A 19,542-nucleotide genomic window follows, 5' to 3' on the forward strand; every position below is an offset into this window, starting at 1 on the left:
CACACCAATCTGCTGGGACAGAAAAAGGACCTACCCACTTCTAGTCACTAGTGATCTATGAATCTGGAGTCATTACAGATTAAAAGAAACACACAGAGACACCCCTACTTGTCTAATTAACGTAATTGATTGCCAAATTAACAGCCTTTATTAGCACCTCTTTGATGAGAACCTGTCTTGTCCTTGAGCCTGGGGCTGGGCAGATCTTTGCATGAGCAGGTTGTGCTCTGTCAATGGGCTCCTCCATGAATCACTGATTTTGTCCTCTGGTTTAAAAGGAATGAGGTCAAACAATGATTCAGCCACCGCAGTCAGGGGATCACTGCCTGTCTGCTCGGTTCAGAATGACATGCTTAAAAAAAACCAAAACACTTTCATAACAAAGAGTAGTTTCAAAATTGAACCCCTGGGATTTGCAACAACTGATTTATTAACAGCATCAAGCTTGCATTTTAATTTTTCAGAACATTTACCTTTGAAAGCTCTGATCCTTCCAAACAATGAGATCCCAAAGAACAAAACCCCAAAGGCAACACAGCGTGGAAGATAAATAACACTCTCATAAAGCAGCGTGCGCCAGCCCTTATCTGCGGGGCGTACGCAGAGAGGCAGGTGGCTCTCGCCCTGCCAGGACTCGGGGGAGTTTTCTGCAGAGGATTCAGCCCCGTGGAAAAAAAACAACCCTTCCTGCTTGGGGTAGAGGGAGGGCCCCAGGAGGAGCTGCTGCACCCGCCACGGTCTCGCTATGGGGTGAAGAGCAAAAGCCTCTGAACAAACACAGCTGCAGGTCCCCTTTGGCAGCTTTAAATGCCAGCACAGCCCCTTTTTTGGGGGGTTCAGTTTGCCATTTATGGTTGGAGTTTCAGAAAGAGAAGGTGCTTAGTACCTCCAAAATAATTTAAGAACTCTTCTGAGCTCAGGACCTTCCCACTCTCTTGCACATGGCTGTAATTTATTTTCCAGGGTCAGGAGTTTTCCCTTGGGCTCCAGCCCACCTTCCCCTGCTGACAAAACGCTCAGGCCGGTGCACAGCAATCAGAAATCTCCTCCAGTGCCCAGTGCTTCGTTAACATCTGGCTTGCCTTCCTTTTACTCATATTCCAGGCCATGCCCATATCCCCTCTTTCCAACCTTGCTCCAGCAGTACTCACCTCTGAGGTCATGCTAGCCGTGATGGGGTTTTTATCACCAGCACTAAAAGGCTGCTTCCCTGCTCTGGGGTTGGTTGAAATCCCAGATTTTTTTCCTTTTCTCTTTTTTGTGTAAAAACAAAAACATATCCAGGATGTTGCTATCATCATAAAATCCTATTTTGGTTCAGCATCCTGCTGCCTTTGACAGGGGTGTTATCTGGTCAGTGGGGAACAGAGCCAAGGCTTGCTATAAACACAGCTGTGGTTGGGTCAGCACCACAGCCCACTCCAACCCCATACTTCTTTTTAAAAGGACAATTGTTCTTTTTCTTCAGCTGCTTATCCCAGGTTAAATGGTTAATAAACATGATACACTTCAGTTAAAAAAAAAAAACAAACCAGACATATGCTAACATTCACTTAGCCTTGGGCTTTTCCAGAAAGGTGGTAGCAGACTATGGCAGCAGTTAATGGGCAATCCAACAGAAGAAAGGGTTAACACTAAGACCGAGGGGGAATGCAGGACTCACAGCAACAATAGCAAGCAGAGAAAGTGGGAAGAAAAAGCCACCATTAAACACTGATGCTTATTTATGCATGCGTGCTGGAAGGGGTTCGTGCAGCAGCAATCCCTGTTGAACATTTCAGCAAGATTAGGTCCCCTGGAACTGCAAAGCTTCACCAGCCCCAGCTCCAGCTCTGGAAATTTATAGCAAAAGCCTGACTCTGGGAATAGCTTGACATATGACTGTCCTCTGCCAGGGGATCTCTCTGCCAGCCCCGACTTCTCCTCCCTTCCCTTTCATGCTAGCTTCCAGCTGGTTCCGTTTTTCTTTTATTTACTGGCTTTATTTATATTTGTGTTTGCTCCAGCAGTAACTTTCTTTCAAAGGAGAAATAAAATCAGAAGGAAAAGGAAGCTAGAAAATCACCCCAACTTCTCCATTGCGACAAATGCAGCTCCCCTCAACACCTCCAGCAAAGCAATTTTCAGTGCAGAGTGCAAGCATCTTCCTGCTCCTTTTGGAAGGTGTCCACCATGCCTGTGACAAGAACTCTGCCTGAAGCTCAAATCCCATCCATCCCTGGGGAAGCATTCCTTCTTCCAAGGGGAAATTTTGTGGCAAAACATTTTTTGCATCAGGAGGGGACAGTATTCCAGGCTCTGACCCTCAGTGAGATACTACTATGGACCCAGCAGTGGAAGATCCTTTCATGGCAATGACAATTTCACCTGACTGAGGATTTCCCATTCAAAAAATCAGGGACTCCAACACTGGTATGTTTGGAAGAAACCTCCTTCAGTGGTGTTGGGAAGATGGAGAAGTAGCTGTAACTTTACCTGAAAAGTGGTTGTTTTGCCTTAACAATACAACACAAGGGTGTCCCTGTTCATTGTCAAGGTTGGTTGTTGTGTTTGCCTTTCTCTCTCTGAAAGCTAAAAGAGGAAACCGCTCACAAAGACCACTTCAGCTACACATTTTAGTGGAACTTTTTGAAAGGCTACAAATTACCAGAGGTCATGAGCAACATCTATAACGAAGAGCACAGAATCCAAAACGATTGGGTGGTGATGGAGATACAAGGTAAGGAGGGGCATCTATTCAAACATTCAGCCAAGTCAGCACTCACTCACCACGAGCCATCCTGTCCTCAGGAAAAGAACCACTCCAAAAATGTTGATCATGCAGGAGGTGAAGACCCCATCCCACGTTCCAAAAAGCACCGGCTCCCATACAAACAGCTGGATCTTCCACCAGGGCTCGGTCTGCGTTTGAGATACCTAGAGAAAAGCAAAGCCTGGGGTTTACCTCTCATGTTTTACAGGCAGGCTGCACAAGTGGTGCCACAGCCAGCCACCAGCAGTGGGATGGCCACCAACAGCTGCTAAGATACCCCTTTGCTGCAAACTGTTGCTAAAATGAAGGGCTGTTGGACTGCTGGGATCCCTGGGCCCTGAAAGAGAGGGCTCCCTGCAATACCCTCTTTATATTCTTGTAGAATAAGCAGCAACAGACCCCTACTCAGCCACAGTGAATTAACTCCTATGCATAAACTAAAAACACCATTCAAGGGTCCTTCACAGAGCCTGCAGCTATACACTGTGCTTCTCCTCCTGTCCCTACCAAACACCCTGCCAAGCAAGCAGGGACCTCAGTGCACAGGAGAAGATCCTTAGGGGATATGACAAACTAGGCTGGACCATCTTGGACCAACAGAGTAGGTTAAGATGGTCTTCCCATCACAGTCATGTCTCATCAGGACCCTTTGTTTCTCCAGGAGACATGGGACTCTGGTACTTGGGGCACAGTGAGTTTCCAGAATTGCTGGAACCAAGATCTGAAACTCCAGGGAAACTGCCATTTTCCTATGGCAACTGCTGCCTCCTGCCCTCTGGAAATCAGTCTCCTCTTTCCCTTTCTAAGTCATACACCTCAGATTTACATAGCAAAATGAAGGGCAGTTTTGCTACTTCAGTCCTGTTCCCTTGTCACAGAGGTGACCAGGAGTGCAGAGACCATGGAGATGGAAATTTGGGAAAGGAAATGGCTCTCTGACATACCTGTTGTGCTTCCTCATGGAAGAGCTCTTGGACATATCCCTCACTTCGGGCACCATTCCGGCTGAACATCGTCTCCTCCACAGCACCTCCACCTGCCCAAAGCGCAGCTCTAACACAACCACAGGCAAAGGTGCTCTGAGTGGAAGGTCAGCTCCATCAAATTGCTGCAGTGCTGAGTCCTCCGTGGTAGAAGATTCATGGTTTTATTCCAGCTTTACTGTGAAAGCAGGAAAGATGAAAGACATGACTGCTGCTTTCTCAGTCTGCCAAAGCACAAGGCCATTGCCCACACAGTCAACAGCAGCTCGTAGCAGATGCTGAACCAGAGTGACACCACAGCAAGAAGAGAGCAAGGCTCCCCCAGCACCCTCCCAAGCCCTGCCCCCAGCACAGGCTCCACCATCAGCCACACATTTAACAGCCCTTGGTAACCTTTTCCAAATCTATCCCCAGCATCCTGTAGCACTGGTTCCACAGCTCCACAGTGTTGTCTGCAAAAGGCATTTCCTCTTTTGGTTTTAAATCTGGTGCCTGGTTATGTCATTGCATGCTCCTGCTCTCCAGTGACACAGGACACATGGATTATTCACTTCCCAGCACCACTCATCACTTCACAGCCTTGATCATGTGTCCTTCAGCTGTACCTTTTGCAGACTAGAGTCCTGCCAGTGTATTCAGCTACCCACAATCTCCCACACCAGCTGTCAAGAGGGACCTTTTGCCTATTCCTCAGTACAGTACACCATGCCTAGGTAAGAGGGCTGCAGCCAGAGGGGGGCAAGACTTGCTCCACAAATGTGGAGAGGGCAGTTTGTCTGGATCATTGGCTCTCAAGGGACTGGTAATTTGCTGGCCAGCTGAGCCCACATGGTTACAAGGGTCAACCGTGATCTCACAAGGCTTGTACCAATGGCTGGACACCTTACCTGAGACCAGAGACCAAATTAATCGCAGGCACAGGGCAAGAATTTCTGACTCCTCAAGCCTACAAACTATGGAGGCACAGCAACCAACAGAAATGTGCTTTGCCCATTGCACAGGGACAGTGACATACAGAAACTACTTTGTGTCACTCAGGATTTCTGCACTAGGGTCTGAATGCCTTTCACTGTCCTGCCCTTACTACTCTACTTTGAAATACCCAATAATAAATAACCAAAGCAGATGCTGCTCCACCGCAGTGTTTCAGCTGCAGGAGGTCTCCTGCAGCTGGGGTACAATGGCCAGCACAGGAGGTTTTTCTTTGCCCTGCCCACATGGCCAGTTAAGCAGCACCAAAGCCATAAGAGTTCATTGATGCCCCGCTACTGCCTCCACTTTTCTTGAAGCAAATAACCCTTCATAATATCACAAATGGTTGCTCTTACAGGAAGACTGGGGCTTCAAGCAGGGCAAAAGCAGCAGGAGCAGATGAAGTCTAAAGAAACAAAGCTCGTGTTTTTATTCAAATAGCCACAGTAATAAAAAGTGGAAGAAAATACACAACGTGAAACAAGATTACAATTGAATAGCCATACTCTCCAAAGAGTATTCTCCCAGTGCAGTCCTTCCTCAACAGAGACTTCACTCAGTAAAGCACTCACTGGGGTTATCCAAACTCCAGCCTGAAACAGCAGTCCCATCTGGATGTAGAAAAACAGGGAGGCTGCAGCCTTGTGGCCCTTGCTCTCCTAAACCACTCCACCAAGAGAGCCAGAAGGAGATGGTTCCAACCTCTTGCCGTAGCTCAGGGCTGAAGTGACTCGCTCAGTGTGTCTGGTGTGTAACATTACATGGATAGGTTTGATGCACCCACATCACCCATCTGGAACTTGCAAGATGCAGAAAGAAGGGCTGCATGCATGGATTTTAGACCTGAAGCACACCTGAATGTTAGAAATGTTACCCGCCTAGACATTTAAATCCCCTTATCTCTCCATTTCCTTCCTTTTTCTCTGCTTTAAAACCCTTCTCCTGCCCTGTCCTCCAGAGCCCTTTCTGCTCAGCTACTGCTCACCTTGGTGTAAGATCTTCCTCCTCCACAATCACAGGAAATTGCCTCTGCACTACAGCTCCTCTGTGGCATTCCCAACTGCCTAAAATCTTATTACCCAATTCTGTAATTATTTACATCCCACCACAACTCATGGACCCGTTGGTCCCTACAAGGCAGCCAAAGCAAACACAGGAGGAGGTGTTAAGCACAGAAGATGGAGCTGAAAAACGTGCCAGGGGGGCTGCTGCACACACAGCTGCATCCCAAACCAAGGACATGCAAGTATTTCTGGAGTTTAGGGTCTGCAAGTGGAAAGTCCCTGGGGCAGGAGCCCTCCTCTTGTCCCAGGCAGCACTCTATCAGCACAGGGGTATTTTTGGGCGCTATTTCATATCTAGATCACCAATCCTGAGGAAGCTTTTTCTGCTATACACACCAGTGGGATAAACAAATCAAACAGGCACAATTTTCCTCTAATATAAGTGAGCCTCTAACTTGAAAGTAAATTGATGCTATTTTTCCTAAAGTTTCTGCCAAATACACTAACCAGTCTATAAATTAAAGAACGTCTGTTTTAATCTTTCCAAACCATTTAGCACTTGAGAGAGCAGAAGAGCATTAGCAAACCTCGCAGAAACATTACAAATGCTCATCTCCTTTTCCTGCAACACTTCTATATTTAATTGCAAAACCAGATTCCAATAGATTAAATTTCTGTGCCCTCCATATCCTTTCAAAGCACTATTTTATTAATCATCACATTAAAGCTACTTCTGAGCTAAGCGTCGCTGCTCTGAGCTACTCAACAGCTGGCTGATTTTGAAGAGGAAAGGTTAACGCCTTCCCAAGCACAACTGCGTGTGGTCCCACGACCTCCGAAGCCTCCGTCCTCTCCAGAGGAGGTGCTTCCAAAGCCTCCCTCCCCCAAGGGACACAGCAGCCAACAGCATTTTAGTTTTAATGAATCCCTTCAACTCCTCTCCGGGTCAAGTTCTTAAAAACACCTAATTTAGGCGACTTTTAGGAAAGCGGAATTAAAGGGAAATGAAGCAGCCATCAGTGCAACAAAGGTAATACCACACAGGGCAGCGCTTGGCTATTCTCAGTTACTCATTTACTGCACCAGCCAGGACAATTACCCAGCTCGTTTTGTTTTCACACATCTCCGTAGTGCAACGAAGGCTGCGGAACACCAGACGTGGGAAACGAGCTTGGGCTCTCCCCAGCAGCTTCAGTTTCCCGGTGTGGCCGGAGAGCTTCGGTTTGGCAGAGGCCACGGCGCTGCCAACACCTTCGTGCCGCGGGCTGCGGCCACGGCCACACCGGGCTGCCCACCCCTGCCCGGGCAGCGCTCCGACTCACCCGTTCCCTCTTCCCTCTGTTTGTTTTTTCCTTCTGTTAATTCTTTTTTTTTTTTCCTCTAATTTTTTTCTCTTTATTTCCTTTTTTCTCTGGTTTTCTTTTACTCTTTTTTTTTTTTTTTAACTTCCTTCCCATGCCCTTTTTTATTTGCCTTTCTTTTTTCTTTTACCTTTTGGGGGGGCTCTTTTGTACCTTTCTCCCACCACCACCATTGTTTTCATTTTTTAGCTTTCCTCTCCTGCGTTTACCTCCCTCCCTCCGCCGCCTCCGCCCCGACCGAGCCGCCGCAAGGCCGGAGGGAGCAGCGGGCAAAGCCGAGCCGAGCCCGGCGCCACCTGCGCGGTGTCCGGGCGGCCCCCGCCGCTCAGGCTGGTCCCCCATCCCGGCTCGGGGGTGTCCCCGCGGTGCCGACCCCACTCACCTGCCGGCTCCCGGGCCCTCCCTCCCTCCTTCCCGCCGGCTCCTGCGGCGCCGCCTCCCGCCGGGGCGGCCCCGGGCGCTGCCACGTCTGCCCGGGCACCGCGCCCGCCCCCGCAGCGGCATCTGCATCTGCCCGGCTCGGGCCGGTCCCACCCGTGCCCGGGACACGCCGGTTCCCGCAGCGCCGAGACCCCGCAGCGCCGAGCGTGGGAAACCGAGATCATGAGGGGTTGGGAGCAGATTGCCGCTAAATCTGCAGTTCTCAGGAGTCTGACAAAGTAAGTGAATAAATAAGCAAATTCTCAGCTGCTCGAGGAAACGCTGGCCATGGGGAAAGGGGGCTCTGATTCCACACAGGAGCGGCTGCAGAGACGTTTCAGTAGAACTCGATCCAGTCTGACTTCCCAGCCCTGGGCTTCCAAGAAATCCTGTGACCCTGCACAGGCAAAGCTCCATCTGAATTAAAGACACGAGTTTTTGATAGTCTCAATATAAAGAGGATCAAATCTAGAGCCAGTCACCTTTCCTTAGAGCTCATGTAGCACACATGTATTTAATTTACTTCCAAAATGAGTTAGAGCCGTTTTCATTTTCAAAAAGGATCCATACAAGACATCCATGTAATCCAGTGAACCTGTTTTGATTTTCCTGCAGAAGCAAAGTGTAAACACGCCTTTACTCTTGCATAGAAACACCAAATTTCTGAGAGTGACAGAAAAGGAAAGCAAGAGTTCAGAGAAGACAGGTATGTTCTCAAAGGAGGATGAAGCCTGAAGAAATCACAGAATAGCTGGGGTTCAAAGGGACCTTAAAGACCACCTCATTCCAACCACCCGGCTTTGGGCAGACACACCTTTCACTAGGTTGCTCAAAGCCCTGTCCTACCTGGCCTTGAACGCTTCCAGGGATGGGGCATCCACAGCTTCTCTGGGCAACCTGTTCCAGTGCCTCACCACCCTCACAGTATAGAATTTCTTCCCAGTATCTAATCTAAACCTGCTCTCTTTCTCTTTGAAGCTATTCCCCTTTGCCCTGTCACTACATGCTCTTGTCAATAGTCTCTCTCCATGTTTCTTTTAAGCTCCCTTCCGATGCTGGAAGGCTGCAATTAGGTCACCCCTAAGCCTCTTCCAGGCTGAACAATCCCAATTCTATGGATATCTCCCCAGGATATCCCATTCCTGGAATATTTCAGAAGCTCTCCTACACTCCCTTCTCTTTATGAATACCAGGGAACAGGTTCAGCCAGATTCTCCCATCATAAGGGCCAGTGACAAATCTGAATATTTTGGATTTGTTGCAGAACTGGTGAAGAGTCACTAATTCCCTGAGGACCAAGCCCTGTAGCCTGCCTGCAGGCACTTCTGTGCCCTCCCACATACACATGTGTACACCAGGCAAGGGCTAAAGAAGTTTCTTGGGCCAGCTGCTACTGCCACTTGCTGCTGCTGAACGTTCCTTATTCTCTCTCGTTATGCTGAGTAACTTAGCTCTACAGGGAATAAAAGGGGGGGGAAATGAAACTAAGAGTTTAAATTGTTTTCTCAAAGTCCAATTCTTGAGTGCTTTCAGGGCTAGAAAAGGACACTGCGAATTACACAGACCAGCTGGAATTCTCTCCCTCAAGTTACGTCAGTCCTGGGGACTACCAGATGGAACCATCCAAAACCTGGCGTATTGGACATCCTGAACTGCAATTTGAGAAGACTTTTGATGGTCCATGTGGTGTCACTCAGTGGAAATTGCTCCAGGGAATGGAGTCTGGAAATGTGTTTGAGAGTGAAGAGGGTGACAAAAGGTTATTTGGGATGGAACAGGGATGGGAACAATAGCGGTGTCAAAGATATAAACGTGGCCTGCAGAAACAAGGAAAGCAGCACCGTAGAGGTTGGTCAGCGAGAGAGGATGTGAATTTGAAACATCCGTAAGTCTGAGCCATCCTGTGAAATGTGGAAAGGATTGATTCTTAATAGGATGGATATTCTCACCTACCAAATCTTCTTCAGCTGCCAGACATACACATCTTACAACACAGCAATGTGCAATTTCCATGTACACACACAGCACAGTCTGTGAATAAACTACCCAGTTTAGCTAATCACACCACTTAATGACCTACAAACCCTAGACTGACAGTAGAATGGGCTGTGACACGTAGAGTACGTTCTCAGACCAAATGAAGAGACGATCTTTTTCAAGTTCACTCACAGCTGCAAACTGTAAAATACTTTGCCTTTAAAATGGATTTTTATCTGGTGGTGTTCTGTGTGTGTAATAGCAGTTATCAACGTAATACCTGAGCATTATTACAAACACCACTCTTGTTACAATTCCTTAAAATGGATTTTCAGGCAACAACTCTGTGACAGCCAATACTGCCAAAGTGCATTTCCACACCCTCTGTGGGGACTCACGCTGTCCTTACAGCTCATTTTCAAGTACCTGCAACATCCATCACTCTAGCTATGTGTTTGACTTGGAGACTGATCAATCATCCTGTTTGCTTCCTCTAAGGTAACAGATGTCCTAAAGAAAATCCCCCTTTAAGAGTCCTGGTTTGCAGGAAAAGATCACTTTGTCCCACTGGTACCCCTGCTCTTCCTTATCTGTCTGAGCTGTATCTTCCTTAGGCTGTTCTGTCTATAATTAGCTTTATAACAAAGATGATTTCATGAATGGTAAGAGAAATGGAAGAAAACATAGGATTTGAGAGAAAACAAACAAGTCATCCTTTCAGCTTCTGATGTCATCCTCTGTTTTGTTCCTGCACATCATGCATGGTTGAGATTACCTCGCAATTACCCTGAACATTCCCAGCACTCGCAGTTGTTGCTTTATAGTCTCTCATGACTCAGTTTATCTTGTGACAAGACCAGTTAAGGACATGCTGCTCCTCAAGAGCTTTCAGAGTATAACACTTACACATTTTGAACAGTCGTTATTCATATTACAACAGAGAAACATTTTTTTTATAAATTACACAGCTAAAATAATGGATTCTTTTGGTTTCACTTGGGCCAGGCTAGTGCTTTTGATCTAACAAAAGCTGCTACTTCTGCCTCTGTGAAATGGCACTAATGATCATATCTGACCATGAAAACAAAGATTTTATCTGAATAAAAGTGAAAATGAACAAGTTCAGTAGTACTACTTGTACTTCTATAGCTGCTGAGAAGGTATCACCTCTTCTATATGAAGGCAACTACATACAAGCTACTGCCAAGGCACTGATCTATCTAGTAAGATGTCAGCACAAAGCCTGGTCTGGGACTAGGCACGACATTTCTAGCCAAGAGGCCTGGAAGACACAGCCACTGGCCCAATGAAATCACACAAACAGCGATCACGTAGCAACATGCCTTGGATCTCCTGTGGAAGACATGCAGAGCTGCCCAGGGAGATGGACTCTGAGTGGAAAAAACAAGTGACTTGTTTTTGACCAGCAAACATCCAAAAGTGAGTTTAAATAACATAGGTAGGAACTGGATTCCATGATTTCTGCATGAAGTGCATGGCTGCTGACACTGATAAAGTGATGTAGGCTGGCCAGACTGCAAAAGACCCGTGCACACATTTTAAAATGGAACCTCACCAAATCATCCTATTTAATCTCTGCCAGTGACTTGTACATGTATGCATTCGAAGCAGATGGTGCAGCAGGGATGTCAGGAACCTGAAGACCAGCCCTGGTGTGAAAGGGGAGGGACACTGCAAAGGAGACAACTCACCTGAGCAACCAGGGCAGAGCTGTTGGCTTCAGAAAGGACAGCACAGATGGGCTCCTTTTTAACCCGCTGTTCCGGTGAACAGCTCTCTTCATGAAACTCCATGTCTTGACAACTAAAGCAGACAAAAAAGCAAACAATATTCTACAGAAGACTATCTTCTGTTGATTTGGCAAGTGCCATGCAGAAGATAACCAACAAACGGGATACTTTTTGAGACTACCTCCCTAAGCCAACACACCTCCAAATCATAAACTGCTGTCTATCCCGATGCCACAAAATAGTTTACCCTGTGCACTGCAAGAAAAATATTAATTTCAGAGAGTTATTTTTAATGCCTCTAAATAAACAAATAACCAATTATTTTAACAGAAAACTGTTTCCTTCTCCTAGCAGAAAATAAAAGCAAGCTAATTTAAATGGAGTATTTTTCTCAATCAGCACAAAATGTAGGTTCTGATAATTCTTTTCAATATCAAAACGTTGAAAAAGTCTTTTCAGTATCACTTTACTCTTTGACAGTATTGATCATGTAAGTCAATAAGCAGACGTGATCAGCTTTGATTTCTTATTTCCACCACATAATTAAAACAAATGAAAATCAGTATAACTAATGTAAGCGAACATTAAGGACAAGCAGGGTGGCTGAGTACACGCACACTACGTCATCACACATTGCACAGCCAGAGTGCACCCACAACTTAAACCTGTTAAACATGAAACCATTAAAAGCAGTTACTATGCTGGCTGGATGTTAACACACCACATGAAGTTTATAAGGTATTTTAAAAAGGCAACACCATAACTTGCACACTGGAGTAAGATTGAAACCAAGAGCTGTGTTCACACCCTGCTCCAGGGGCACACAAAGGCACTCGGAGGCAGCAGAGCCTCCCACGGCTCAGAGGGACTGAGCAGGGGCATTTCCTACAGCCAGTTTCAGTCTGTGCAGTCAGTGACCACCCTGGGCTGTGTGTGGCCACCCCTGCCAGGGCTGCTGTCCCTGGCTAAGACGAGAGCAAACCCGAGTGCCCTCCTCTGCTATGGCCAAATCCAGCCAGCTGAGCCAACCTCCTCAGCAGGGTGCAGGCTAAGGCCAGATGAGAAGCTCCTCTCACGCAGCCACCACTGCCCCGAGGAGGTTCCCCGAGGTGGCTGGTGGATGCCCAGGTAGTGGCCCTGCTGCACCCAGCGGGTGAGGGGTTGGTGACATCCCAGACCCATCAGCTCTTCCTGCCACGCTCATCTGATCACAGCTCCAGTGTTCACATCCTGCTTCACTAGGTTTTTTTCTCTTTAAAAGGTATTGTGCCACTTTTAACACCTTCTTACATAAAACTTGTTCTTACATGAAGTAAAACCACCAGAGCCAAGCATTTCACAAAAGTCAAGTATTTACCAGGAGGGACCCTACCAAAAGATTCAGGGAAACATTATGCCTTATACACATGAACAAATAAAAGGCAAGAAAACTGAATTATCAGTAATTAATGCTACAGGGCATATTTCTGGTTTTGTAGGTGCATAAATGCTATGATCCTCAGTATTTTTTTTTTTAATATTTACTTTAACAATAGAAAAATCTATGTAACAAATACTCAATATACTACACGCTACAAAACGATGCAGTGCACGCATGGCATACTGTTATCCAACACACTTGAAATCTTGAGTAATTATGTTCACTTTCCTTACAACTGAGATTAAAACAAAGTTCTGATTCTCATTTATGTGAGGAGCTGCTGGCACTGAACAAATTCGCTCCAGCACAAACAAAAACCACAAAAGGAAAGCTGGTCTAACACTAGGTGTTTCTATTAAAGTGATTCCAGTGCAATCTTTTCAGACAACCAGATTAAAGTTAAGGTCAGATTTTCTGTTTTCTATAATCAAAGCAAGCAAGGAGATCCAAAGGAGAAGAAAACCCAAATGAGTTGTGTGTGTTTCAAATAAAATACTGAAATATTTCATTTAATTGTTGAAAAGTATCCACTTCAGTTCTTGCACAATATGTATCTTTACATGCCTTCATCTGTCTCATTAAGAAAGCAGATTTTGTTTGAAATTATCTAACATGAAAAATACTGCTAAGTCTATTCATAAAACAGTATTCTATATTTTTATTTTTCAAACAGCAAGTGACCACATTTAAAATGCATCATTTGCAAATATAAATTATCAAACTATTAGTTTAATTAAAAATAAAGCAAAAACATAACTTCCCTTAGTATCACAATACATAGAAGGGTATTATAAACCCAAAAAGACTAAGTTAACCATAAGAAAACAATAACGTCAAAAGTGATGAAACTCATTAAGTCACTTAATGAATAAATCAGTCCTAAGAATACAATACCATTCACCATGATTATGTAAAAAAAGAGCAAACTTTCATTGTATTATACAGATAAAACAATCCAATCCTTCATGCCACATTTTGTAAACCATGATATAAATTACACTCACAGTCAAATGAACAGGAAGAGTAACTCCCAAAATATTTTAAGTTGCTTTTAGGGCAGAAATAAAGGCAGAAATAGAATCATTTAAAATATATCAAGTTTAACCAAAAAAATTTCATTTGGTCAAGCCTGCTATCCAAATAGTTTTGTTCCCTGCAAAACTATTTTTGTCTTTTTTTGAATTATGAAATTTAAATGTTTCTTTTACATATTAAATGTAAGTCATGTGTTGAGCTACATTAAATCCTTTTATACTTTTATCATTTTGGCCTTGAGACCCAAACATCTTCCACGGACCTACACACACACACACACACACACACACACACACACACACACTCTCTTCTTGGTATCAGGAAATTCCTCATTTCACAGGAATAATGAAAGACTCACATACTGATTTCTGTCAGAAACATAAGGAATATGCAAATTCATACTTTCCAGGTTCCCATAAAACCATCTCTCACCTTTATATACAAACTTCAACTGATGGAATTCAGGTTACGGCCTTTTGTCTGATAATAAAGGGACGGAATAGATGTTGTAGGATAAAGAAATACTGTATAATGATTGAAATAAACCTGTTATCCTAAATTATCTATACAAATTCTCTTTTTTTTTTTTTAACTGAAATACAAAGAAGGCATACTGACTTCAGGAGAATAGCACTATATGAGAAATTCACTGTAACAGTGTTTCACTATATATCATCAGGTTTTTCATAACACAATTTCTTCTGTACACTAGATTTTGTACTAATTTCTCTGCCTTCAAATCCATTACATTTTCTGATCCAATTCAGCACTACATAGTATGCCTTCAAAATAAAAGGAAGTCACTTGCTTTATTGAATACCAAGTTCCCTTCCAGACAGTATTAAAGAAAGACAAGACTACACAGACAAAGTCCAGTATAATTCATTTCTGACAATGAAAATTTCAACCCCTCATACTGTTGCAAAATTCCTCCTACTGAAATGTCTACAATAATAATAATTATAATAATAATTATAATAATAAAAAGCATACATTACATATAAAAGATACCAGTGTACTAAAAGTGACAGAAGTGGACTAGCAAATCCTTCAAAGCACATATTATATAAATGACTAGCATTTAAAAACATTTCTTTTTCTATAAAATGTAGGTCATATACATTTATAAATTGGGGGAGAGGTTCTAAAGCAGTGATGACTGTTCAAATAGATATGCTGCTCTGTACAGTCTAATACCTATTCAATTCAAACTATAAGTTTGACATCTAGTTTATCAGAATAAACCCATCTCATCATCTCATAGCTCATAATTTGAAAAATATGCAACACAAAGGAAGAGGTGACTCAAAAGTTCACTGTTTATCTGCATATGAAATAAGAAGAGAACTACTCCTTTCTATGGGTGGCCCAAGTCTCATCAGTTCAATATCCGGACTTAAAGACTCCAAATTTATGTAGAGGAACTGGCAGGAATCAGCACAGAAGCAGAATAGTATCTCTGATCCTTTAGAGACACAGCTATTCAACCTCAGCAGTCTTCCTCCTCTTGCAGAAGTGCAGCCAAGCCATTCATTTCTCACTCAAAGTGGATGAAGCCATAGATCTAAAGACTGTCCTCTCTGTGACTGAAATTGTGCTCTGTAAACAATGTTATATATTCCAGCAGGAGGACATCTGAATTTATTTATTAAAAAAATGATTAAGAATATTCATTAACTCAAACAAGGCTATTAACTCCCAAAGGTATTTTTGGAACTTATCCTTATGCTACTTGTCAAGTTAGCACTGTCATGTATTATTGCTTACAAACAGTACATCATCATATGCCTTCTAACAGAGCAGTACTGTGATCAGTTCATATTTACAGGCTTTTCTGTTTGTTTTTAAACAAGCTATAAAAACATTACATACTTTACAGACAATACAAATACTCAAGTCAAACAAATGGAATGCATAACAATAAGAAACGTCATAAAGGAAGACTGACGTAAGTCCTTGATTGTCAAGACACATTTATATTTATATATAAACTCTAGCTGTGCAGAATCAAAGATTCAATCATAGGTACATCCTTATTTGATAAATCATATTTACAGCATGATATTGCATAAAAAAATAAAATAATGTTGTTTACACAATATTACCTTTCCATCCATTGGATTAAGGAAAGCAAGAAACAACTCTTAGAAATGTCTGCTTGCCTCAGTTTGTGTTTCCTACCAAAAGATGTAATTTTAAAAAGGAAACAGAAGGTTTTGTATGTTGAGTAGAGCAAAAGCGACTATAAATTTATTTCCCTGACACAATGCAAATTGAACAGAAGTTTAAATTTCAAATTAAAGACATGTCCTTTCATTAGCAGTAATACTTTCTTAGTGCTTGTCCTTTGCAAAGTGAGTTTCAGCTAAATCCATTACATGCCTAACATAAACATGCATTACCGTAAGTCCAATGAACTTTCAAAGTTACAAGGCTTCATTTTAGTAAAACAGTTAACTCTAGGAAACTGTAACATTATTCATTTGCTTCAGTACCAACCATGTAATTTGAAAGTTCACATGTGTACTGGTACCGACTGCATAAACGTATTTCTGCCTGTTAACATTTCCAAACGGATTCCCAGGACTATGAGGATTTTCCCTGCGATTCGTAATGGTATTAAAACAAGCAAAGAAAGAAGAATGAAAATCAAAGCTCTCAATGCCAAGAAAATTTAGTTAGCAAATATACATACATAATGTAATCCAATGCTGCAAAATTCAGAGTGAATTCATCCAAATATTCTGGTTCATTTCAAATAGCTACTACATATGATACGAATACTACAAAAATATTCTGATCAAGCATGGAATATAACGTATCTGTTCAGGTGGAAAGTTTCATAGGAGAACATGAATACTTCGGAATAAATTCCAAAAGTTACAGTAGAACCCAAATAATTCGCAGCAATGCCTTAAAAACCCTTTACAAATTACAATTTTGAAAATAGTGAAGAAGCAGGCAACAAAAGCAAGGATGTCACATCACAAAATGTACTTTGTTCATTTATTTTGACAACTGCAATTTAGTTTGCAATACTTCTTCTACCTCCCAGTATACTAATATAGATGCTGTAGTATACTTGGGTGAAGTAGTACAGTATTATTGTGTGAGACCTTGCTACAGTACTTTTAGACCATTGCAGAGAGGTGGGAAGGGACCATGAGGGATGTAGAAACCTGTCAGATGCTCTGTTTAGAGGTCAGCGAATTAGCAAGATTTTACTGTACTTCTCAATTAACAATGAAAAGCTCCCATCATCCAAAAAAAACTGACAAGTACAATATAAAAATAATACAAGTGTTATTTCACATGAATACTTTCTTGTCCTATTTTCTTCTTGAAACACAATTTTCCTAAAGACAACACTAGGAGACACAAGATCATAAACATGGTTTTTTTATCATCCAATTTAAATTGTTTATGTTGTTATTCGTAAACCAACATACAGTAATACACATGGTTAATCCTTCTCCCCAAAACTTGTCATTTATGATTAATTCATTCTCAAATCAAATGAAGAAAATGTAAATGCCTATTAGTATACCATTACAAGCTGATTCCTTCATTGTCTGTAATATTAATGGTAAAACATATCAAAAGATTCATGCTAAAAGGGACACTGTCAAGTAATTTAGGACCAAAATATGGCCTATTAATAAGTGCATGTATATATATATATATATGTATTGTGTATATATATATATATAGAGAGAGAGAGAGAGAGAGAGCTTGGTAATAAATGTCATCAATTTCCTCTTTTTCAAAATTATCATTGCTCTATCACTAGTAGATATCCCCAAAAATTCCACCTTACACACACACACACATCCGGTGCTTGCATGACCTTTCGGTAAGAATGCCTGCTGTTAGCTCAGGGGAATCTCCAGCTCACCCCAGCCTTATGCTGACAGCACAAGAACAGAACAGACAACCAAAGCTGCTTTTTTTCCAGACACACACAGAAAACTAACAAAAATGACCAGATCAACATGAAGAGTGTGCATCTGTAGCAGATTAAAAGTAGCAAAACGTGAGCAGTGAAAAAGGTTATTAAATAATGCCATTATTAAACAAGCAAGAGATTTTTACAGAGCTAAACCTCCCAGAACTACATAAACACTTATTCCAGAATAAAAGGGGATGTAGTCAGGAAATCACAGCAGTATATTTGGCTAACTCCTCCAGTGCAGAAAGCTTCAAGCATCAGCACATCAACTACTCACACCACTGCTTTAATTGTCCACGTGGAAGAACCCTACAAGACAGTCCCTGTGGCTTAGACGGGACTTCACAGCCTGTCCTAAGGCACGGAGTGCAGCTGGAATGGCTCAGCAGCAGGCTGGAATGAGCAGGAATGAGCTGTGATGTAAGGAATAGCAGTTCCTCTGGCAATCCCCATTTGGCTGTGGGGAAGAGCAAGTTCCTTCACTCTGTACAGCAGCCTGCTCCCTCACACACCCTCGGAGTGATTCCCAAGCGTGATGATGGCATGGGAGAGTCACTCCCTCTGAGTCCTCATTCACATTCTCACACCAGAGTGTCAATGCAGTAACTTTTTTTAAATAAAGCTGAGTCAGTCCCCTTAGGGAGAAGGAGGCTTCATTCCTCTTACCTCCCTATGGGGCCACAGCAGTGCAGTAACACAGTAATAACCCAGCCATTTTTTTTTTTCCTTTTGTTCCTTGCTATATTTAAAAAATAGTACAATTAACCGCCATCTCCTTGCAACTTCAGGGCATAGGAACAAAAGTGCCAACATAGTATTATTCAGGCACCACAAGCTAGGATGTCATGGAAATGAAACACTGAAAACAAAGTATGCCTTCCAAGAGGTGGTTTCCTGGGATATAGGGACCGTTTATGTTATTTCTGTGCAACACAAAATGGAAAGTCAAAAAACCAAACTGACCATAAAGGAAGAAAAACAGAGAGACCGTGAATCAGTTTAAAAATATTCTTTCAAAGAAATTTCTTTACATGTATCATTAATAATCCATAAGGAATTTACTTTTCTCCCTGGATGCCCACTCTTTTTAAGTCATGGCCAAATATTCAGACAAAATTACTCGTAAGTCATAGCATGCTGAAATGCCTTACTGTATTACACACAGGGTCAAAAAATCAAAAGAGCCTACTTTCTTATACAAAAGTATTAAGAAATTAGTTTATATAAACTGTATTCTTGCCAACAGAAGAAGCAGGCTAGAGATAATAAATGCCCTTTCTCCCTCAACTGTACCAAGTAAAGTTAGTGCTGTAGTAGTGCTACCGTAAGGGAAAAGACAAAGTGGGATCAGTTTCCTGGTAATGAAAATTCAGGAAAATATTGCTACCGCTTTGGTAAGAGGTGGGAACTGTTCTAGGTCCTGCTCGAGTCCTTTCTTAAAAGACAGGATATATTTTAGCCCCTTGAAAAGCAGCCTTTTCTCCTACCTGATGGCTTTGTCTGAGAGATACCAGCTGGCAACGGTGCTGTAAAAGCATGGATGCAATCCTATTTAAACAACCACTATATACACACCTACCTCTATGTGTGTGTGTGTGTGTGTGTGTGTGTGTGTTTTTCCCTGGTTAATCAGCCTACATGAGGCCTAAACTGCCTTGAACTACCAGACAGTGTCCCTTTAGGGAAGGTGCAATAGAATGAACATACAGTTCAAAAATCTGAAACTTGTTAACTTAAACTACACAATAGTTAGGCTACTCAAATCTTACCACCTTAAAAATGCACACAGAACTACTTATCGTACCATACTGTATACTTCAAGACAAAGTACTATTCAAAAAAACATATTTGTGGTACAGGGATAAACTTTGCAGTTTATTTATACTGTGAAATGCAAAGAAAACTTCTGATCACTCTC

At 42.7% G+C, this 19,542-nt stretch overlaps 1 protein-coding gene across 1 annotated transcript in view; it reads right to left on the reverse strand.

Annotated features, from left to right (window-relative positions):
* Positions 1 to 3,765, reverse strand: part of SLC12A8 (solute carrier family 12 member 8) — a gene marked incomplete at its 5' end in the record, with an annotated part of 46,282 nt that extends 42,517 nt beyond the window's left edge. The window contains 2 exons of the mRNA XM_082285224.1: positions 2,770 to 2,916; positions 3,697 to 3,765. Of these exons, the coding sequence (XP_082141350.1) occupies positions 2,770 to 2,916; positions 3,697 to 3,765 (216 nt within the window). The remainder of the gene's footprint in view (positions 1 to 2,769; positions 2,917 to 3,696) is intronic.
* Between the last annotated feature and the right edge of the window lie 15,777 nt (positions 3,766 to 19,542).

Source organism: Coloeus monedula (genome assembly GCF_965178545.1).
Source record: "Coloeus monedula genome assembly, chromosome: 7".
NCBI lineage: Eukaryota > Metazoa > Chordata > Aves > Passeriformes > Corvidae > Coloeus > Coloeus monedula.